Genomic DNA, 23498 nt, shown 5'->3' on the forward strand with positions numbered 1-23498 from the left:
CACAACGTTTGAGCCTATTAGTTCAATACGGTAGAGCGTTGTGTGAAATATACACAAAGACGTTGGTTCAACTCCTACATGGGCTACAAGATTCAAAACATACATCACGTACAACATAAAACCGGAGGAAGTATCATAGTGTGATTTTGCAAATACATGTTTGAGTTAAGAAACATGGGGCTCCAAAACAACTTTCTCAGGGATGACGGATCTTGAGCAGCTTTATAAGGGGGTCGGTAGAAAAATTAAGCAATATGGTATGGAATATATACAATTATATACAAATTTTAGGGAGGAGCCGGAACCAAAAACACACTACAACATTTATTGCCGGGGCAGACCCACCCAGGCCCACCCAGGCCATAACTAAGAACCGCCACTGTCGGGAATGTAAATAGCTTCACTTGCACTCACATTAGAAGATAACACAGTTTCGCTCAAACTCGATAGTAACTTATCCACTTAAACTCAACAATCATTATTCAATCCATTGTCTAACATTGACAATGATTCTACAAAATTAGATGCTTTGGGAGCTACCTTTACAAATTACAAATTTTAGACCTAAGGCTTTATTATATCTACGAGTAGCATCCAACCGAGCCACCGAGGGTCCTTGAGACGGAGGATTTACGCTCGTATATTAGGTAACTTTTAACATGTTTTCATTAACCTTTTATATTGTGAATTAATTTCTTGTGGGTAAATTTTTAAAATAGTTATTTGGTTTCCTCAATGTATTATTATTATGAGCTATTTGAAGAGGTAATTTTGTTAAAGAGAAAAAAAAATTCCACTAAAAATAAACGACTTTTACATTATATCGGGTAACTTTACCACCGCTACGATATTTATTTTACACGAGTCTTTAATTAGGTGTTTTTGACAAAATATTGTATTGTCTTGGCGCACTCGGTATGTAATAAATTAATTGTACACCAGTCACTTTTACCGGAATTAATTTTTCATGTGTAATTTTTACCTTTTACTAGATAAATTTTAAATATTTTGAATTATCTTTATGTCAACCTTACCAACATTTATGGTACAATATCTTTAAGGCAAATTTGCCAAAAATGACCTTTTATAACTCAAATTTTGCGATAAAGTACCTTATATAATTTTTTTTATGAAACCTTGCCTTAGTGTAATTTTTTTTGCGAGAAAGGAACTAAGGGAAGTTTCCGGCATTGACTGTGATTTTCCGGCCATTAACTTGCACGTGAGGCTTAAGTTGGCTAAAGACACTGATTTTCCCGAGTCTTGAATTTTTAAACTTGATTTTATTTCTATTTTTTTTTCAAATATAGGTTTTAAAGCTTAGGGTTTAGGGCTTCGAATTTTGGATGTGTGGTTAGCAAAATAAAGCCACACGTGCTTCTCACGTGCAAGTCAATGCCGGAAACTTACTTTTGGTTGTCTTACGCAAAAAAAATTACATTAAGGTGTGATTTCACAAAAAAAATAAATTATATAAGGTTCTATCTCACAAAAAAATTTACATTAAAGTGTGATTTTACAAAATAAATTATATAAGTTTTTTTCTCGCAATATTTGGGTTATAAAATGTCCTTTTTAGCAAATTTGCCTATCCTTAGAATGTATGATTTAGATAAAACTCTACCCTGTAGAGTTTTATTAAAACTCTAGAGAATCCAGACTCTTAAATAAGATATTATAGAGTTTTGAATGAGATAGATTTATGGGAAGTATTTCCAAGCCTAGAATTCCAGTCGTGTTTGGTTATGGAGATGTATTATTGTGTTATAAATAAACTCGAAAAATCAGAGTACTCCGTATTACTTCCTCCATTCTTATTTACATGACACAATTGTACTTTCGACACTATTCACACATGTTCCTTTGACTTACTTTTGTAATTTATACATAAAAAAAAACATAGTCGTGTGGGATCTTATTAGATTCGTCTCAATAAATATTTTTTAAATATCAACTTTTTATAATTTTTACTTATCCATAATAAAAGATATTAACGTTTGAAATCGTGCATTGGCAAACGTGCCTAAATAATTGTGTTATTTAAAAAAGAATAGAGGAAGTATTATTCTTAATTATTATATTTGCAGACTTGCAGTGCAGTTCCTACGAATTAGATGGCATGAGGGTATTATGAGCCTACATGAGGATATGTTGATAGAGATCCTATTGCGATTGCCAGAGAAATCGTTGGTACAATTTACTTGTGTTTGTAAGCATTGGCTCTCTATCATTACATCATATGAATTTATAATGAAATTGTTAGAATATAATACGGTTTTTTCATGAAATGCCCCTGAGGTTTCACGAAATTCACCAAATACCCCTGCGTGTTTCAAAATACATAATATACCCCTATTTTTTTCGTACTGTTCACCAAATACCCCTATTTTGACTTTCCGTTAGTCCTCCGTTAAGTCCTGTTTATAATTCAACAAATGCACCTATTTATAAACTTTTTGCACAATATACACCTATTTATAAACTTGTTTGCACCAAATACCCAAACTGCTTTTAAACTGCAGAATTTGATTCTAACCGCTAGTTTGCATTTCTACTTTTTCCTAGCAATATGAAGTAGAGCAATTAATAACAAATTTCCAGCAATAAACAGGGATTATATTCCATAAAAAACTGATTAATTTGTAGAGTAGCTTTATATATATATATTTGAAGTATATATTGGCAGTTGTTAAACAAGTATAAAGACAAAGAGAAGTCCCAACTCGTACTTCCTTGCAGCAGTTGCAAGGTTATGACCTGTGGTAATCCTTGCTCTAGCTACCTTAGAAATACAGAAATAACTAAGCGAGGGAACTAGATTGTGAATTCAGAGCAATAATTTGATAAGGATTAACATCAGAGCAATAATTTAACCCAGTATTTTGCTTCAGGGTTGTGTTAGTAGTTTTATTACAATGGCAATGTTCTACGTGCTGGGCATTACTGAGATAATTAGGATTCTAAAACAAACAGAAGCAGTAGACTTGTTGAGCAGGTGCCACCCTCCGTGCCCATACTCAACAATCTCCTTAATGATCTCAACCTCGACATCACCGGAGTCACTTCATTCATTGCCGGTGGTGGCACAAAATTCATATAGTCATCTCCCATTTTTTGCACTTTTTTGCTTGTATTGATTCAAGTGAAATAAAAATTATTTACATAAATTAAGATAAACCCAGATTTGGAATTTAACAGAAGAACAAAACCCATAAAGGAATCCTTAAAATTCAGAAGCGCGCAAAACCCAGATTGAAAATATTGTAAACGTCGGCGGCGATAATTGAGTCGATGATGGAGTCGAATTGTTGTTGCTAGGGTGAATAATTGAAGAAGTTTTAGCTGTTTGGAGTTTGGTAGGGAGAAGGAGTTGGTTCGAGGAGAGAGCATTGAGCAGGCACTGCCGTCTTCTCCTTCCTTCGTTGCCGTCGCGCCGTCTTCTCCTTCCTTCGTTGCCGCCGTGCCGTCTTCTCCTTCCTTCGTTGCCGCCGCGCCGTCTTCTCCTTCCTTCGATGCCGCCGCGCCGTCTTCTCCTTCCTTCCTCGATCTCCTCTCGCCGCCAGCCTTCAACCTTCGTCGGCGGCAATAGTGGATTCTCCGGACTTCCTACCACCTGCACTACCCAATCACCGGAAGAAGAGGCTTGTATTTCTGGGTAATTTGAGGTGAATCAATGGTTATTGATTAATTGGGGGTGAGATTGAAGATGGGTAAGAAACAACAGAGGAGATGAGAGGAGAGAGAAGGAAAGATATTTTTTTTTTAAGTTAAAATGTCGAATATTGGTAATAAGGGTATAAACGTAAATTAATACTAACGGATCACTAACGGCCATTAAATCCAAGGGTATTTGGTGCACTTTAAGTTTAAATAGGGGTATATTATGTATTTTGAAACACGCAGGGGTATTTGGTGAATTTCGTAAAACCTCAGGGGCATTTCATGAAAAAACCGAATATAATAATATACCTTGAATCGGTTAAAGCCTTTCCTGCAACGCCTCAGCACAAGGTCTAGAGACGACGCATCCTATCTGTTTTGAGCCTATTTTTTTGATTTGTAATTCTCTGGCTTTTGTAATATGTACTCTTCAAAATCAATAGTGAATCTTTAAAGTTATTTATAATCTTTCTTGTTTCCGTTATAACACAAACATTATGCCTAGCCAAGGTTGTTTGTTTTCATGATAATCACTCTGTCCCTTTTCGTTTGTCCCTTTTACTGTTTTAGGCCGTCTAGATTTCCGCATTACCGTAGTAAAATATAATTTGTCTACCACTTTTACCACTTTTCGATTTCACACAACTATTCTTAATAAAACACTATTGGTGTTTTAAGCAAACAATTAGGGACGGAAGGAATAATAATCTGAGTTCCATTGTGGTGCTAATTCTTGGAGGCAGGTTGATGATGTCAGTTTTAATTTTGAGCTGCTAGCTGGTGGTCGTTGTTGTTGTAGCTCAACTGGTCGCATGTGCAATTGGATATTTGGATGTTGAGGAATTCTGGGTACTACCGTACTATAGCTCTTACTATTCCCTTCTCTCGTTGGACATGGTTGGTGGATGAGGTATTCATTGAGACACCTCTAAAAATTATTAGGTGTATCCGGGTGTACGGTGTAACCAATGATATTTTTATACCCATTGATAGTCCCTATTACATTTTCTCCTCAATGTAAGGAGGAAAATGATTTTCTCCTCAATGTAAGCAGAAAAAAAATGTGAGAGGTTGCACGGTGTACCCGGGTGCATGTAATATATCTCTTCCAATTCAAAATCGTGATTCTACTTTGAATTGGAAGGCACTCTTAGAAATCGAATGTAAAATCAAATTACGATTTTACAAACGAGTATAATCAAGATTTCATTTAAAGTGCTTATATTATAGGTGAAAAACTTAATAATTGAAATATATAGTTGTTTAATAGCTAAACAAGCAATAATTTGTAATAATAACTTTTTCAACATGATTTAAATTTACGAGGTTTTCACTAGTCAATAAAAAGTGTAGAATCGTAACTCGAATAGTGGACCATATTTAAACCGTAAAATCGCGATTTTTATAACCTTGTATCTGGATGGTATATTTTTGTATGCATATATGAGTTCTGAAGGAGTATAGTCCAAGTTGATTTTGGAACAAACAACTGTTGAAATCCAATGTTATCACATCTGAGTTGTCCCACGTTGGAGAAAGAGGAGAGAACAGTTCACAAGCAAATCAGCTCGGCTCATTGACACCCCTAGCGGAAGAATAATTGAAGTCTCACCCTTTATTTAGCATATTTGGGATAGGGTAGACGTGTAGTACTGTACCAATAACGCATCATAAACTTGAATCCGTTTCCCTCGGCAATCAAATAAAACTTGATTGACAGACCACAAGGGCAAAATTCTCTGTTACCAAATCTAGTTTTGGCCATCATTAAGTTAAACCTTATTAAAGGCCACTTTTCATGAAGAACTGAAGTGCCTAATCCACCCAAAAAAAACCCAGAGATGGCAACTAATGAACAAAAGTAAAACGCTATAGGAAGGCACCTTCAAGCCTAACTATACCAAGTGCAATCATGTACAACCGTCTTTGAGTGAGGAACCCGAGAGTAGGATCCACATTTTAAAGACCTACACTCAAAATATAAACATCTACAGACCAGATTTTACATCTAAAACTAAACTGAGTAATTCTGGTCCTAGTTCCTAACAAAGTAACTATAAATATACAGACTGTGGACTAATAATGAATCAGTACTTCTCCGCTTCCCGAGATGGGTTGAACCTCAAAATAGCACGCCGCCAAGAGTTATTTTCCTGCTATAATAAAGGTCAGTTTCATCTCATTTCAACACATAATGAATGCGTGCATTGATAACAGAGATAGTAAGTACCTCTAGTTGGCAAGTTCTTTTTATTTTTTTCATGTGAAACAGAAGCGATCTTAGGAATCACCATTGAACTCTGGAAACCTTCTAAAAGCTGCATTACAAAAAAAAAATCAGTTACTCATGCAAGCAAATGAAGCTCAAGCAACTATTCACATGCAACCAGCCAAAAGTAGAGATGCTTCTAAGTTTGTCACCGCGTATGTTGAGCAACCATCTATATGATATGAAAGATACTAGACATCTACGTAAGAAGAAGGACCCTACTGAACCAGAACCTATCTCAGGTTAGCAAGCCTAGCTACGCAGGTCTACGCTTGATTTACTCCCAACATTCCAGAGCTGATGGGGATACCTTTGACCACCAAGTCACAAGGAGGGTTCCTCACCAACTTGTGTTGGTTTATGTAAACAGCCAACATGCCTTTTAGTTCAGCACAAAACCAATCTACGTTAGAAAAAAGGATTATACCCATTTGCTCATCATCTACCCTTACATCAGAAGAGTACGCCCTTTCGTTCAAAGGAACAATTTTGCCTCTTGGTATCAACATTTGTTCCAAACTGATGTATTTACCTTTATATAATTTGTTGTAATGGGATCACCTTGACCTCATATTTATTGAAGCCCCTTATCCTTACTATGTTCAGTATCCGTACAAAACCCTACAAATAAAAACTCCAAATTATCCCCAACTTATGGTACGTTCTATTCGAATTATTTTATCTGAACTTGTTTGAAACTATCTGAACTTATAACGTCTGACATTTGCTAAACTTGTGAGTGTTGCAGCTTATTTTATCTGAAATAAGTCAAAACAGGTCAAACAGAAATACCCTTGCTCTTTTTCAACCTCTATACCCCTCAGACCCTCACTGCTCTAGACACATGGACCTTCTCCTGGATCAATAAAGAGAAAACAGAACCCTTTCACTTTTGCTCACCATCACCCCTTCATGATATCAAAATACCTAATAGTGCATGCTGTGCATCTAGCTTTGGTGTACATATGAAGTCATAAAATGATTGGGCCTATTCTATCAAGAGGCTAGAAACTTTCCTGACCCAAAAACACATTGTTTACCAAATTGAAAATCTTCATATTATTCTAGAAGCCTACTGAAGACAAAGAAGAATTACAAATATAATAAGAATTACAAAGAAGAATTACAAAGAAGCCAACAAGAATTAGTAGACAACAAGAATTACAAAGAAGCCAGAAGCCAGTAGCACAGAAAGTTATGCTAATCAGTAATCACAACTTCAAACAAATCTAGTTTGATACAGCTCCATGAGGTATGTACCTTGTTCCTCCCCAATAAAAAAAACCCTCAATCCAATCACCTTTTCACATACACATGTACCTTGATTGTGCATCCCTCATATATACTTAGCGAATACCACTGCATTAAAAAAAACACCTGAAGCACAAGACTCAATTGGTGATTATCCCTGGGTGCTTAAGGCGCTTAAAATTAAAGAGGGACACCTCCAAGCCACCTTTTTGAAATTACAGCTTTATGTTTATTAATGAAAAAGAAAAACCCCAACCCAGTGCCCTTTTTATATGACGTGATAAACTGATAGTACACTCTTAGAAAAATGAGTGCCTTTGAGTTTCCACTTAGAATATGAACATCTACGTAATATACTGTTTACAGCAGATTGATCTTATACAGCTGTAAGTCCTGTAACAAGGTTCTGGGACCCCTATCAACTGAGATACCAAGATATGAATATATTGATTTGAATATTAGGTGACAGGAAAGATTTCACAGGTTTCTCTGCAGGAAAAGATGACCAATGGAAGATTGCGAATAGTTTAAGGGATGACCTAGTAGGTCAGCAATGGGAAAAGGATACCCCTACGAACGATTTTCAGAAAACTGGTTTTTATCCTGAGCATATTATGGATACTTTCAAGGATAAGCCTCTCCAGTCTTCAGCTTTAGAAAGGTGAATGGAGAGCTGAAAAGTCAGAAGACTTTTACGAATTCAACAGCTCCTATCCATAAGATTGGACTAAAATGGCCAGGGGATATGGAAGAGGATGTCGGCAGTCAAGCCATGCTGAAGAGATTAAAATTTCTTTGGATGATCCAGTGGACAAAGAATTGGGTCTCAGAACCTCATCTACAAAAGATCTTCCTGTATGCGGGACTCAAAATTGGAAATCAAAAATTACAATATGGGGGATAATTAATAATGTGCATTAGTTAAGGATTTCTTAATGGGGTGAAAGGATATGAACTTAATTGAAAACAAAAAATATTCAAAACCAGTAACTAAGAATAAAGAGTACATTTCTCCCTCCATCACATAAATTATCACGCTTCCTTAATATGAACAAAACAGAATTTCACATGTTTTTAAGGTTAAAATGTTAAATAACCTGTTTCACTCCCATGATACCTATTTTCTTCCACCCTACTCCTTAAAAATGCCACAAGGCTATTCCCATCAATATTCTAGTCTTCATTTTGGCGCAGATTTCATAGACCGCTTTCTAAAATGATACTCTAAAGAATTAATGAGTGATATACCTGATTTTTAAGGACATAAGAAAAACATAACTCCAATACTGTTCTTCAAAATTAGTTTTCAAAGCTCAAGGATACAATCTCCACTAGTCCAGAATCAAGTTTGTCCGGGCCATCAGGTTATACGGAGTGTTTTCTAACATATTTTGTTAAAAATAATTTCTTCTGAGTACCTGACTTAGTAACTACTTTGCAGAATATTCAATATGAGAAAATCAACCATCCAACAAGAATGGAAAGAAGTATACGTGAACAAATAATAGTAGGGAAAACATACTCTGTGTGATGGCTGGATTCTGCGATTAGATCTACGAGGCTCAGATGCATCCAGGGTAGACTTATCAGTATTAGCCAAGTAGGCTTTGTCCTCCTCTATTTTCCTCAACTTTCCAACAGAAGGGACTAGTTTTCCTCTATTTAGTCTATCAGACTTGGTATTTGATGAAGAGATCTTCTTAGATGCACTACTTAGAGAATGAGAAAGCAAAGACGACAGCGGAGCTTCTGTTGCATCTTCACAGGTATCGGAGCCATGATCTGTTGATTTTTCAGATGTATCATCATGACCATTAGAATCCTCTGTATCTATCCCTTTGCCAGTCGAATTTTTAACATCTCGAGTCAATGTTGACCTAAAATTTCCCCTTTGAGGAAGGGTGCTGTGAGCTTTACGAGTGTTAACAACTCTAGGCATGGATTCAACCGTTCGTTTTTCCTTAGTGTCATTTCTTGATGGAACTTTCCATCCTCGTGAAGCTGCTCCCTGCGGCATCAAGTATTTAGTGAATTTGACTGATTCGTTGACTTCACCACTCTTATTGCTCTTATTTGCAGGAAAATGTTTGCTGACTTCCATGAATTTCCGCTTCTTTCCAGTTGGCTTAGGGACTCCAAAGATTACTCTTGATCCTTCCTTCTGCTGGTTTGTTCTCAAAGGTCGACGTACATCACGCTTGTTAACGTCATTGGTAGTTTTACCAATGTCAAATGTTCTCTCACTAGTAGACAAAGTAAAGCATTTCGATGGTTCGTGTTTCCCCAAAGCAGAAACCACATTACTTGATTCTTTATCGTTTGCATTGGTAGCTATTTGAGGAACCTCCAACTTTTGGCGTTTCTCCTGTGGCACATCACCCTGCACACCAGAATTAAGAATTTCAATAGAATGACAACAATTCAGTAACCAAAAAGATCAATATAACAAGTAATTTATTGGAAAAGTGATTTTATTTGCGTATTTGCTCCCGACTAAAGTGAAGCAGAAAGTAACAAATGAGATTAATGAAGAGCAGCGAACTATCTCTATATAGATAGTATCCAGTCAAGGAAAGAGTGCACTGATGAATTTGTTAAATTAATTAAAGATGGGGTTTTGCCAAACATAGCTCTAAGGGTAATGGACAAAATTAAAAACATTTCCCAAAATATTAAAAATTTGGGAACTAAGATAAAATCACAGCGTAATAAAGTATTGACAACCCGGGTGTTAGGGAATATTCTTAAAACAATACCTGTTCAGAAGCGTTTTGTCCTCTTGAAGAGGACCATTCAACCCATTTACCGTCAATCCATGAGAGCGATGCCCGCAAATTCCACGCCCTAACTGTTGGGGTCTCCCCTTGGGCTGCAGCAGGTTAATCAGTCAGAAGAAAGTAACTCCCTTTAGAAAAACAAGGAAAAGATCACACATAAAACTTAATGAGAACCTGGAATATGGACTTTTAATGTAGTTTCGTCCTTTTCGTTTTTATCAGTCACTACACCTTCCCACCAGCTGGAAAAGGAAATAGAAACAAACGTCATATAAATTTCCTTAAAAGTAAAAGGTAACAGACAATAATTAACCGAGAGGCAGGAAAAAGAACAATGTGCTAGTTTTTTTTATAACTTTTCATGATAAGCAAATTTAGCATGAAAACCTTACATTTCCCCATCTCAAGAAAAGCCATGAGAAAATCACAGCGTAAAAAATCGTTTCCATAATGGGAATATATCAAGCCCAAACATGCAACAACACCCCCTCCCCTTGCCCTTCTCTTAAAAGAGATAAATCATGCTCTATTGACTCGTAGCAAATCTAAAGAGGAACAGGAAAAAGTAAGCTACGGCCTCTAATGCTGTCTGAAATAGCAATTACTTCCAATTAACTGAACCTTTAATTTGTCAAACTATTGACTCCAACAAATCTTTACCCTAAACAATTAGACGGCAACCTTAAAACAGAAAGAATAACAATCAGTCAGCATAATATCACACAGACAAAATAAATAACACTTTCATGAACTCGGGCCACATTAGAGCACATAGCACAAGTTAAGCCCTAAAACAAAAAGAAAATTAACGCAGCAAAAGTAGAGTAGACTACCAGTCATCAATCCACACATCAACCCTATCTCCAACACACCAAGCATAATCTCCAATAGCAGCCCTGCGTCTCTTTCTTGTTTGTTGTTGTTGCAAAGCAGTCGAAGGCTGGGCAGCACGTATAATAGGCGCTTTATCCCCTTTGCCTTCAAAGGGTACCCATTCCTGGAGATTTCCAGAGCCTGAAAAAAACGTTCAAAGATGAAACATTACACCACAATAAAGAAATCATTAATTGCTTAAATAATTCTAACATTATCATCTAAGAGGGAAAGGGGGGAAGAATAAAATTTCAAAAAAAATATTACAAGATAAGTCAGAAAATAATTTCGTAACCTTTTCCTTCATCAATTATATGAAACAAAATACAGTGGTAATATTACATACTTCCTCCATTTCTATATAGTTGCAACACTTGCCTAAATTGAAATGTCACAATAGTTGCAACAAACCTAAAATGGAAACATTTTTTACCCAAAGTTACAATTTTACACCTAAGATGAAGTAAGTAATGTGAATAAAGTGGTTGTGGCCTCACTCAAGTACCACTTTCTTAAATACCGTGTAGAGGGGTATGTTGCAACAATAAAGAATCGGAGGAAGTATAACTTTCCCGTGAAACAATTTCATCAAGACATTATTTGATTGGTCACTACAACTTGCCAAAATATTTAAGCACAGCGATCAAATCCTGACATTCGGTACTAAAGCTGTTGCACGAATGGATACAAATGCATTAGAACACAGAACCCCCTGTACCACAACGTTGAAATAGAAATTAACGGTCTGTTGGTTCGTGATAATTGGCATAATCATCCCAAGTTGCTGATACCTTCACAGTATGTTTGGAAAGCTATCATTTTAGGGAAGGGAGGAAGGAGGGAGCATGCATTTTCCTCCAAAACCTTTCCAACATTTGAAGGATTTGGTTAAACTAAAGGGGAAAGGAAAATAGATCCCTCTGATTCCCTTTCCGTTAAAATTCCTCCCATCCAAACACATTGTAACAAGCAACCAATACACAATGATAACCTTGGTTTGATACAGAGCAGCATGTGCAAGGTTCAAGAGGCGGACCATCCCCATCATTTACGGCAACACTGGAGTAGCAAGAACAAATAAAGCATATCCAACACGCACCTGAGGTCACGCATAATTTCCCCTTTATTCTTCTTATTCTTTGTTCGGTCTCCTCTCAACCACCCCACCCCCCGAGCCATTTTATCTGGCAGAGTATTTTATGAAAAGCAATGAATAGTAAATTATAAAAATAACTGTATCATCTCCCCAAAACATCAAAAGAGCACCCGCACACTTGATGCACACACTGACACACCTTCCTGACTACTTATGTTCCAAAGCACGCTTTTTACGGAGAGAAATTTGTGCAGTTTAAAGCTAAGACTGTGATCATGAAAAAGACTTGCGGTTCCCCATATCTGGATGCACAAGATAGTTAATTCTATTGATTACAGCATATAGGTTCTAAAAGTAATTGGGACTCATCAATCACACTTCTTTCCACAACAAATAAGCAAACTACAGAATAAAGTTTATTAAAGAAAACAATTCACTATCCGTTCTCTGAGACGTAACTAAAGCCATACTGTTAATATTGAATATCAGGTTTACCTTCCTCAGATAAAAGTTCGTTGTAACATACATAAGCTTTTCCATCTTCGACACTCAAGATATTTGCGGAGTACCAAGCAGACTTCAGGCCGTTTCCAGGCTTGAAAACCTTTCAGAAGTACCCAAAAAAATATATACAAGAATGAGGAAAGCATAAAGGCTAAAGCAGAAACTTTAAGAAGCAAATAGCCTAAAATACATTAGTATCGCTCACTATAAGACTTTTAGTCAAACAAAACAATATACCAAAAAAATAAGGGAAGAAGAAGCCAAATAATCTTTCCAAGAGCATATGGAAACATGCAATTCAAACAAGTTAGCCAAACTCCAAGTTGCACAAACCTCAACAGAAGAACCCTCCTTGAAGCCTTCCTCGGCATGTGTGCCCAATTTATTACGCTCATTCTTAACATTAGTAGTACTTTGGGGAGCATCGGGTTCAGAAGCCACTTTGCAAGATTTTAATGTGTCGGAAATATTATGGTCTATCCTAGCTTTAAAATCCTTTTCATCCATATGTTCTGATTCCATGACGCCAACATACAATGAGCCATTTGGCCCCTCTGTTGAATGTACATCATCTACACCTACAATCTTAGATCTTCCCATCCCTACAGAAGCTTCTGCGAGAATACTGGTAGACATTTCAGTGCCGTTTTCTAAACTAAGGGCACCATCCCTCCCTTTTTCAGCCAACATCGTAGAAGGTTGACATGATTTCCAGTATCCTTCTGGACCAGCTTCAATTAATTCATTCAAAGGCAGAGGCTCGCCCATCGCAACGATTTTCCCAGCTTGAGTTACAGCAGCTGCCGCAAGCTCTGCAGCTTTCACTATTGCATCCAAGTTTTCAGCTTGTCTTGATGCGGCTGAAGCAGCTTCAACCCTCCTCTTAGCAGCTTCTTTAGCAGCTAAAAGTATTGAACTTGATGGAGAAGAAACATTATTACTCTTTAAAAGGGATGCCGGAGTAGCATTTCCAATTTCTTGCACATCACTAGAAGATTTCTCCCTAGATGGATCCATACCATAATTTTTATTGGAAAGGAAGACCTCGTTGGCCATTAACTTTGCCTGCAGTGCAGCGTTGCAAGCAATCTTCGCTGCTGCTGCCGCTGCTTTGGCAACTGACGCAGCAGCTGCAATTGCAACTGCTGCGGAGGCTAATTTAGCTTCAGCTTCTGAGGTCAATCCAGAGTCTTTTTTCTTAGGCAACTGGCTCCATAGATCTTCACAGAGACTAACAGCAGCAGAAGCAAGATTTGCAGCATCCTCTGCCTCACTTTTAGCTTCTGCAACCTTACTCAACGTCTCTTCTGAACAAGCGACAGCTTTGCCTGTGTCTTCGTCAACCTTTTTTCTTTGATTAATGGAATAAGTTCTTGAAGTATCAAGAGCAGATGTGCTCAGATAAGCATCTGAAGCCCGACAAGCAGGACCTGAATCCCCTAAAGGTGATGACGGAACAGCAGCCACATCCGAAATCACTAGAGCTTCTGTTTGTGCCTCAGAGACTGTGAAAACCTGGCTAGGATCAGAAGCAGGAACCTTTTTTCTCTTCCTAGGCTTTAAATCAACAGAATGCTGCTCAGCTGAGCCTAATTTGTTTGGGTCATGAAGTGGCGACGCTCCCAATACCGGTCTGGGACTCATATTGTGAACAGCAGGACTAGAAGTAGTATGCTTCACACTAGAAGTTGACACCACTGAAGTATCTTTAGCGGGAGTCAATTTCACTGTTTCAGTCATTGTCACTGGCTGAAATCGAACAGTTGAACTGAAGGCAGCAGTTTGTGGAGAAACTAGCCAGGGGGCAGGGAAGCATGACTGAGATGGCCAAGATGTATGACCAACATAATTCCTCATTGGCGGTGTCTGATAAGAAAGCACAGGGGTAACTGCTTGCGGGAAATCCGTAACAGGGCCTTTATGCATAGCATTTGACAGCAAATTATCACGAGTTGGTGTCGATATGTTCCAAAGAGGTGATGACAGAGGAATCATTGGACTTAAAACCGCTGCAGGGGTGTCCTTGCTGCTGGCTTTACTCACAGGTGTAGCTGGAACTTTACTTGATTGTGAGCCTTGTTTACCAACATCTGAGGCCCTAGCACCTGAATTGTTCAATATAAGCATTGGAAAAGGAGGATGAACCCCTACCAGAAAGAACAAGAATTAGAAAGCACAAACTCTACAACTCTACCTGATTGTGAACGGGAAGGTGTTTCGGCTGCACTAGGACTAGACTTTTGATTTCGAACCCTTTCAACAGCAACTCGCCAAATTGGTTCCCAAGTGCTACGTCCTCCATCTAAGAGAAACAAGTTAGAATTTAGAAGCAACTATAATTTTGTCAAAGCATGAGGCTATAAAAATATTTTTACGAGAACCTACCAGATGGCCCAAAGGCGGAAACCATACAGGCCTCATCAGGAGCAGTTCCTTGACTGCAAAAAACAAATACACCATATTGATTAAGAGAATAGATATTAGTTAAGGGAATTTATCCTACCTAAGCGAGTTCTAATTGGATAGCTAGAGTAGAATGATAGATAGCCTCCGCAATTCGCAGACCCACGCATAACCAAATATCAACATAAAGCGTGGATGAAATTTGAGTTAGGGAAGACAGAGATAGGGAGAAAGAACCAACATCAGAGATCCATAAACAAATATCTGTGCGCGCAGCTGAACTTGCTGCAGGTCTGTAAAAGGTTGTCGATACGAGGTCGATGAAGGGGTACTATTGTTCAAAGCTGAAGCATTTAAATCCGGTAAACTTGGCGTAGGAACAGCAACTGCCCCAGAAGGTTTTTTGTTATTTGCTTCAGTATGCCCATAGGCCTGCATCTGCCCATACTGAACAATCGGATTGCTAATCGGTGTGCTCAACATATTGGAAACTTTATCCATTATCATGGATGCATTCTCCTGAGTTGGACCCTTAGATTGATTTCCATTTTTAGCATTCTCTTTGGCAGTTCCTTTTCGCCGTCCTTTACGTTCAGACGTTCCTTTAGAACTTCCAGGTCCAGTTTCACCCTCAGACACTTGAGTATTTTGGCGGGGAGTTTTCTTTAATGGCGTTCTTCCGGTCTTGCCTTTGCCAGACGGTGTAGTCTCCACCACAACCTTAACAAAAAGTTCAATAAGAAAAAAGGTGAATAGCTAAATTGTTTTTTTATTTTTCAAAAAAGTGCAAGTGTCCTTTAAGAGTTCTACAGAGAATAACATATTATAGACTTTTCCTCTTCCCAAAGCATCTGGAATAAAGGATACGGCATAATGAAGGTCAAAGGATACACTCAAAACATTAGAAAGATTATATTACCTTGCATTTCTCAACATCAGGAAACGGAGACCAATTCTTTGCAGGTTCTCTCTCAGTCGTATCCGGCAATGCGTTTACTTTAAATGTGAAACTGCTATCATCTCCCAACAGATCTTTTCTTTTCGAGTCCTCAGAAGTGGATTGAATATCTTTGACAACCTCATTAGTGATATAACCTCTATCTTCCTCTTGGTTATCCTTTTCTGACTGAGAAGGCTCACTTGAACTGATGATGGTTGGAGAACCACAGGAAGTCTTATCAATCTCTGTACAAAAAGATTTCGCGTTTTAGACAAGATTCAAGAAAGTCATTTATCAGGAAGAAAGCACGGCCCATCCAAACTAGAGACTGGCTTACATGTTAAATTATTAATATTACTAACAATTTTTGTGTTTCAAATTGGGGGGTAACTTTAGACCCTGCCCATCCAAACTAGAGACTGACTTACATGTCAATTGTTAGGAACACCAGCCTCCGGCAGCTTCTAACTTAAAAATGGGAGTTCAGAGCATAGTGGTGTAAAATATCTATTCTATTTCCAATTTACAGCAAGATGCTGACGGGAAAATCATAACTTTGGTAATTAGGCAGAGTTTCCTCAAATAACCAATCTTGTCTTCCTAAGGTGCGGTGCGTTCTCTTCACCTGGATTTCCCTTATCTTAACTATCTGAACTTTATTAGAAATTATTGTAGTAGTAAATCAAACTTGGGAAGTCCTTATTGGCCTTAACTAAACTTCTCTGAACTTATGTCAACTTATATCCTGAAAAAAATGAAAATGAAGGTAGGAGAACATAGACTTAGTACCTCCTCCAACGGTTAGCGATCAGATTATCGGAGAGTGGAAACGGCAGGTTTTGGACCATACTCATATAAAGACAGAACATTAACTTTGAAAAGGAGCACTTAATCCTGCATGCCACTTTATGGTTGTCATGTCCTCGGGCCTTCTAAGTGACCTCAAAACTAAGGAAGATAGAATTTAATTCCCTACCAGCCAACGAGGGATTCCTAGGACAAGTGGAAAGAATTACGCGAATGGAGCTTGGAATTTGAACCCTCTGCATAATGGACAAATCACTTGGAGGTTCCACGGCGATCAAAAGACAATCAAACTAAAATGAAGCATGACGAGGTTTTTATGGTGAATTAAAAAGGTGTCGTCTTCTCATCCAGCAAAATGTGGAATAATATTTTTTTTTAAGAGTGAATAAAATCGTTTTTTAATATACGAGTTGAAAAGTTATTCATTTTAAGACGGCTAATTTCACATATTTCTGCCAATTCCCTCTAATCCATCATCTGGGGTAAAAGGTTGCACTTCAAGTCCTTAGTTGGTGCATACAGGATAGGTGTCCCAAAGCTCATACAAAAAGCAAGATTCTAAGTACAAAAATGGTCAACGATGCATAAAAATAAAAATAAAAAATCAAGTATTAATCCTTCAAAATATGATACGGCATGTTATAAGAACACTACTAGACTACTAGTCATGTCTTTTTAACATGAATAACTTCAAAAGACGGACAATTATCACCAGAAATTCATGTCTGGATACTAAGGTGCCCCGTGGCACACTGGCACCTAGAGATTACCCTCCCCATCTTTGAGAATCATGTCACGTATTCAAACCAAAATAATGGATGAAACTTAGAAGTAACTAGCAAAGTACTTCAACATGACTCTATAAGGATAATAACATAAGACACAAGAAGTTAAAATAACACACAAACCTGCAATTTGTGCAGACTCCTTTTCTTCGTCCTTATTCATTGCTTTCTCATGATTCTCAACGTTGATCAAATCAGCATCAGCACTCTCCTTCAAGCTTGGCTTCTTGTTCCCATCAGAGTGAGCCTGGGGATGATCCGAGTACAAAGAATTCATAGCTTGCACTGATGAAGGTCCAATGCTGCAAATATCATCAATTTTATCCACAGGTTGCTCAGACTTTGCAGCCATTTCAGAAACTGGGATCCCCACAATATCATCAGCCACACTATCTTCAACCTTAGAAGCACCATCAACTTCAGCTCCTAAATTTGTATCATTAGATGTCTTCCTTCCAGCCTCTTCATCATCATTATGTGAATGGAATAATCCAACTGCAGCAGGCTCCCGTTGTCCAATCACAGGGCAATCATCTAATGCAGCTGAAGCATTGGTCGTCGCGAAAGGAGAAACATTAATTGCTGAATTAAATGAATAAGTTAGTGTATGTAAGCCATAATCATTAGCAATTCATGAAAAAAATGCCCATACACTAAATAAAAAGCTTGAAATGTAGAAGTGTCTGCATATGTATTATACACTCTGTGATATACCTGATTCCGGTTCGCCAGACGTTTGAGGCTGCAATTTATGAATGAGATTGTTACCTTGATCCCCTTCTGAAACTTCTGCAGATTGAGTTCTCTGGTCATTTTTCAGTGTTCTGACATTCTCAGAATCAATATTCCCAAGGTCTGTAGACACTTCACTATCCACCTCTTTAGGTTTACAAATATCAATTTCAGAAAAATCAGCTTGTGCATGAACCAAATTTTCCTGAATCACTTGAATGGGAACATCCTTATCAGGAGCAACACCAGGTTCCTCTCCAACGACTATACATTCATTATGGTATCCTTCAACTTCTCTATTATGTTGGTGATCAGAAGCAGATAATTGCACTGAAATGTTAGATGAATTGCCAACCTCAGTATCACGAATACAATCAGCACTTCCCCTTGGAACCCCATTGTCTTCTATAGAAAGAGAAGGCATTTCAGACATACTCTCATGATTCAACCGAATTGCTGATACATCTTCCATATTGTCATTGACCTCAATGTCCTGTTTGTGAGGCAACTGCATAGTAAGATCCATATCTTGCTCAGTACTAGCAAAATCCACCGATGGCCTACCCGGACAATCGTCAAATGGCTCAATCACCTCATTACTCATGCCAACAACTTTTTCATGTTTTGAAGTCTGAATTGAAGTGGTGAATGATGTGTTCTTATCTACTCCTTCAGATGATTTCAGCTCAGATTCTCCTTTAACTAAAACATTTGCAGACTCTCGGACAAAATCAAGGATTGCTTCCCGACCGTCCCTTCCAGATTCTGGAACTGAACCACGAGAGCTGCTCCCAGTAATAATATTAATACTACTGACACATGCCTTTCCTTCCAAAATTGCAGTATCATCTAGTGCAGTTTCCACTTTTTCATGTCTTGAGGTCTGAATTGAAGTGATTAATGATGTGTTCTTATCTACTCCTTCAGATGATTTCAGCTCAGATTCTCCTTTAACTAAAATATTTGTAGACTCTTGGACAAAATCAAGGCTTGCTTCCTGACAGTCCCTTCCAGATTCTGGAACAAAACCATGAGAGCTGCTCCCAGTAAAAATATTAATACTACTGGCATTTGCCTTTCCTTCCAAAATTGTTGTATCATCTAATTCAGCTATAATGGACACCTGACTTTTTGGTATATCATTACTACAGCTTTCATGAAAAGCATTGAACATAACTTGTTGAGAGGTTTTTGAGGTGCTCAGAGTCCCAATGTTGGATGTAACATTATCAGTTGTACTCGAAAAACCCAAAGAATCTACTCCAGATCCAAAATTCACAGTCTGTCCAACAGATGTTTGGGATTCTTCTAATTTTTCACCAGAACGTTCTTCGTGATCAGAATGGTTGCTTTCATATGTCAATGTCCCACCATTTCCACACAAGGCATTTTGATTGACATTACTAGAAATTCCAGATGCAGATTCAACCTTTGCATGAAAGGCTGAAGGGTCCTCCAACTGCTTTTCTATATGCCTTCCTGAAGCAGGACAATCTTCAAGAAGTTCATCAGGCGGTAATGCAGCATCAGAGTTTACAACATATGCATCAGTCCTCTCTATTAGTTTAATACTTGACTCCACATTTTTATTTGGAATACCTTGATCATGAGTGGCATTCGACTCTGTTATAATGGAGTCTCCAGGCATCATCTCTTCCTGGCCGACAGATTTTAAAAGCATTTCAACAGATTCTGAAGATGTTGCCTCAGACCAAACATTATTTCGTCTAGATATAGAGCATGAATCAGCTGGAGTTGAATTGAACTCCATTCCATTACTGACTCGGGAGAAATCTTCTATCCACTGGTTATCTTCTTGACTTTGGATACCCAAAAATACCTCAGTTTCAACTAGACTGTCAAATCTCAAATGCCCTTGGAGGGTGTCATCAAAATCAAACTTTGGAAAATCATATGGTCTTAAAGCGGAGGAAGATCTAGATCTACCTTCACCAGCTAACTGGATATTATGGCGCGTAGTATCGTTGTCATCATAATCCATTGGCATATCCCTGGTATCATAGAAAATGTGAGTAAAAAACACACAAGACAGACATTCCATCACACAAAAGCTCACAAATTATAAAGAAATGCAACGGTAAAAATGTCATCGACATCTAAATAGAAGATATGCAGAACAGTGTTACCTGGTTCGCCCCTAACCCCCGCGAACCGCGAACCGGTTCGCCTGTACCAATTCGTGGTTCTCCGGCGATCCAATTCGCGATTTTTCACGAACCAAACCAAAACCCTAGTTTTAACGATTGAAAGTCCGGGAAAGCGATAGAAGATAAAATATGTTGGGGCTTTTGTTTGAGAAGTACATATGTGTTGATTCCTACCGTCAATTGTTGTTCTTTCGTCTTGCTGAAAATAATAGCCATGGATGAGGTCGAGGTGAAGAACTGGAAAGCCGAACTGCCGAAGAAGGAAGATGGTGGTTGCTTTTTATTTGTTAATTTGAATTTTAAAAAAAATAAAATAATCCATACCGCTACCCGCGAACCTAAAATCAGCTACCCGCGAACCGCGAACCCGAACTCGTACCCCGTACCAAAGCGAACCACGAACCAGGTAACTCTGATGCAGAATATTAAAGGTCGGCAAAGTCATGTAAGCCCACAGGCGGACAACATAACAAGACAATATGAATGTTACCCTTACTGGTTTAACCAAGGATACACCTCAAAGAGTTATCAAATATGGTGCACTTCATCAGCTAGAATACACAAGGACCATTGACCCTTAAACCAACAAAATTTCAGAATCTATCCCACAAAATCAATTATAGTATTCCTGAATCCTGAAGTATAGATCTGGGTGTGGAACATTAACCCTGAAAACCAAGGTAAGCCAGAAATAATAAAGAACATTGAGAAATGAATAATTACTTTAAAAATAAAATAAAAAATCTAGAGAATCAAAAGGAAATCCCACTAAATTGAAAAATAATCAACTCATGCAAATAACACTTTGTACTTCATTAATTTCACTATATAAGGTAGATCATCTTCCACGTTCTAATAGCCCTCATCTTCTTCAAATTCTATCCCAGCAGCCACTGCCATAACCCCCATTAGCTTCTTGCTCCTCGTAACTCTCTGTTATTGTTGAGCCAGTAACGTAAAGAAAAGAAAGGCAGATAGATGTCTGATGAGAAAAGAGGATCCTAGAGAAAACCCTAGAGATAGATGTCTAGGAAAGGTACGAGTATGTTGACAAGAGAGAAAACTGAGTAGTTTTATTACAAATAGAGGCATCCAATCAATGCAATGTTAAAAGGAAGTATCTGTCTGCCAAATTGATTTCGTTAGATAAAGGAAGGGCTCTGCAAGAAAACGGAGGTACAAGCTTCAAATGGGAGATACTACTACTAGCACTTGCAAGTGATTCTGTGCTACAGCTTCTCAAGATCAAGAAACAAAATTCTCAAAAAGATATGTCCAGCCAAGTATTAGCTTCTAAGCCCTAAAACTTCATCAAAGTATCTAGCTTCTGTTGAGTTATCTCAAGCATTTTTGATATTTGGGACTAAGGTGAAAGGTCTACAGAGAATAGTGCTCCGCAGCAGAAATAACACACTGTCACTGCACTTATATGGTCATAATCATACCCCAAACCCATGGATAGTCTGTCATTTCTCCATTCCAAGAAACATTTGTCATCAGATAAATCATAAGAGATCAATTCATATGCACCGTTTCATTCATCACATAGAAAAACATGATTTTTCCCCATATCATACCATCGACAACTCACAAATCTTGCTCGTACCAAACATATACAATAATAATCCAATGTGGACCCAACGACAAACATTGGCTGTTTCCGAAGATCAGCAGAAACCATCTCAACTAATGACTTTAAACTAACTGTTAAGAGTAGATTTGAGGGGAAATGTCAAATACTAGGGGTAAAATATAACAGACCAAGGTCAAGACTTTTATTCAAATGAGAACTAACATATACATTCCCCTTACTATGTTAAAGTTCAGTGCATTAAGTGCGTCAGCTACATATAACAAAAAATTACACTTCAAATTAATCAACAGTTAAATTCCTAAATACACAAATCAATGCACGACGTACAAAGTTGGTTAATTCTATAGACACCGCAAAAGGGAAATACAAATTCCCTCTCCATGTTTAAGTGATCAAAAATCTAAAAGTGCACTCATATATATCTACAATTCTGCATATCCACATATAGTACCCTTGTTATGAATTTCAATGCCGATCACAAACTCTGTCAAAGCTAACTTTAAATTCACATCCTTTAACAAAAAAAGCCCTAATTCTAGGTTAGTACTTCGGTGTAGTTGTGCACCCCTAGCAGTAACACTCGCAATTGCAGTGTTAGTACCCCAGATAACCAATTTCGACGAAAAGACTAGCATTTTTCAACAACAGACCACCATTTGTAGAATAAGTCACAATTAATCTAGTAAATTAAAGTGCGTATAAAATGGGGAATGTAACTTTCCCGGGATTAAAAATGAGGAAAATGAACAGTACCATAACAAATAAGGCAGTAGAGACGCTACCTCCCTCCATCCGGCGACGAAATCCAACCCGTTAAATTCAAAACTCCCGTAATCGAACGGACATCAGCTAATCAACTCAAACCTTCAGACAGCAAAGAAAATTTCTAGGGTTAGCCGCAAAAACTTCCAACTGAACTCAATCTACAAAATCTTGAGAAATGAAATTACTAAAAATAGCAAATGAGAAACCCTAATTCACTCATCGACTTACTTTAAGCTTCCAATTGCAGCGGCGAAGACGGCTAAACTCCGGTGAAATCGAGGAGAGGAAGTCTGTGAGAAGGGATGAAGGAGGAGGAGAGAGAATTTTTTGGTGAGTCGATTTCGATTGAAATTCTGAAATAAGCAAAAATGGAAAATAGAGGCAAAGTGAGGGAGAAATATGGAAATAAACGAGTGAATAATATTGAATTTGGAAAAAGTGAAAGAGGGGGTTTATTCGAAAATTTTGAAAATGATCCAACGGAGAAGAATCAAAGGGAATAGGACACGTGGTAGTATTTAGTTCGTAGGATGAGAAAGTAAGAGAGTCAAACTTTGATTGACATGCGGGTGACGTAATTTGAATCACAGGCGGTAAGATAATTAGATAAAGAGGTGGAGGAGCGTGGTTATTGGGTTTTAAGGGAGATTAGGTAACAGGCTAAGTGAGTTTAGGGTTTTTAGTGACGTCTGCTGATTTTTGAGTTATCCTTTGAGTAGAGAGTCACACTATGAGCACGTGGCTTAGGGTTGTTGGCTGGATTAAAGAAGTCCTAGGACAGCATTAAGGTTAGAGTGAGTCTTTTTCGTAATTTTATGGCTAGTTTTTTAAGGAAAACTAGTGGTATGTACGTGCATTGTACGTGGTTGTTTTC

The 23498-nt window shown here is 37.9% G+C and overlaps 1 protein-coding gene across 7 annotated transcripts; it reads right to left on the reverse strand.

Annotated features, from left to right (window-relative positions):
* Positions 1–5502: 5502 nt before the first annotated feature.
* LOC110795870 (uncharacterized) lies at positions 5503–23016 on the reverse strand. Of its 7 annotated transcripts, XM_022000911.2 has the most exons (18): positions 22853–23016; positions 22613–22723; positions 20590–20933; positions 20245–20464; positions 18080–20109; positions 17489–17947; positions 15753–16018; positions 15075–15553; positions 14816–14868; positions 14625–14732; positions 12764–14535; positions 12422–12530; positions 10791–10971; positions 10132–10199; positions 9937–10049; positions 8703–9560; positions 5891–5978; positions 5503–5816 (listed from the first exon to the last, which is right to left on the reverse strand). In XM_022000911.2, exons 5-18 carry the CDS (start codon positions 20103–20105, stop codon positions 5806–5808), a joined length of 6591 nt encoding a protein of 2196 aa, XP_021856603.1. In that variant the 5' UTR covers positions 20106–20109; positions 20245–20464; positions 20590–20933; positions 22613–22723; positions 22853–23016; the 3' UTR covers positions 5503–5805. The 7 variants fall into 7 exon arrangements, with proteins under 7 accessions (XP_021856603.1, XP_056689961.1, XP_021856612.1 ...); XM_056833983.1 differs by having other exon boundaries at positions 20245–20933; positions 22642–22723; XM_022000920.2 differs by lacking the exons at positions 20245–20464; positions 20590–20933 and having other exon boundaries at positions 22642–22723.
* Between the last annotated feature and the right edge of the window lie 482 nt (positions 23017–23498).

This window comes from Spinacia oleracea, chromosome 6 (genome assembly GCF_020520425.1).
Source record: "Spinacia oleracea cultivar Varoflay chromosome 6, BTI_SOV_V1, whole genome shotgun sequence".
Taxonomy (NCBI): Eukaryota; Viridiplantae; Streptophyta; class Magnoliopsida; order Caryophyllales; family Amaranthaceae; genus Spinacia; species Spinacia oleracea.

What these genes read in the sequence shown, in the direction of transcription:
- LOC110795870 (XM_022000920.2), bottom strand. Translation starts at nt 20,105, where the DNA reads ATGCCAATGGATTATGATGACAACGATACTACGCGCCATAATATCCAG. An exon ending in GTCTGGCGAACCGGAATCAG is followed by an intron (nt 17,948 to 18,079) that starts GTATATCACAGA and finishes CATTTAATTCAG; the next exon opens with CAATTAATGTTTCTCCTTTC. An exon ending in AGGAGGGTTCTTCTGTTGAG is followed by an intron (nt 12,531 to 12,763) that starts GTTTGTGCAACT and finishes TACTTCTGAAAG; the next exon opens with GTTTTCAAGCCTGGAAACGG.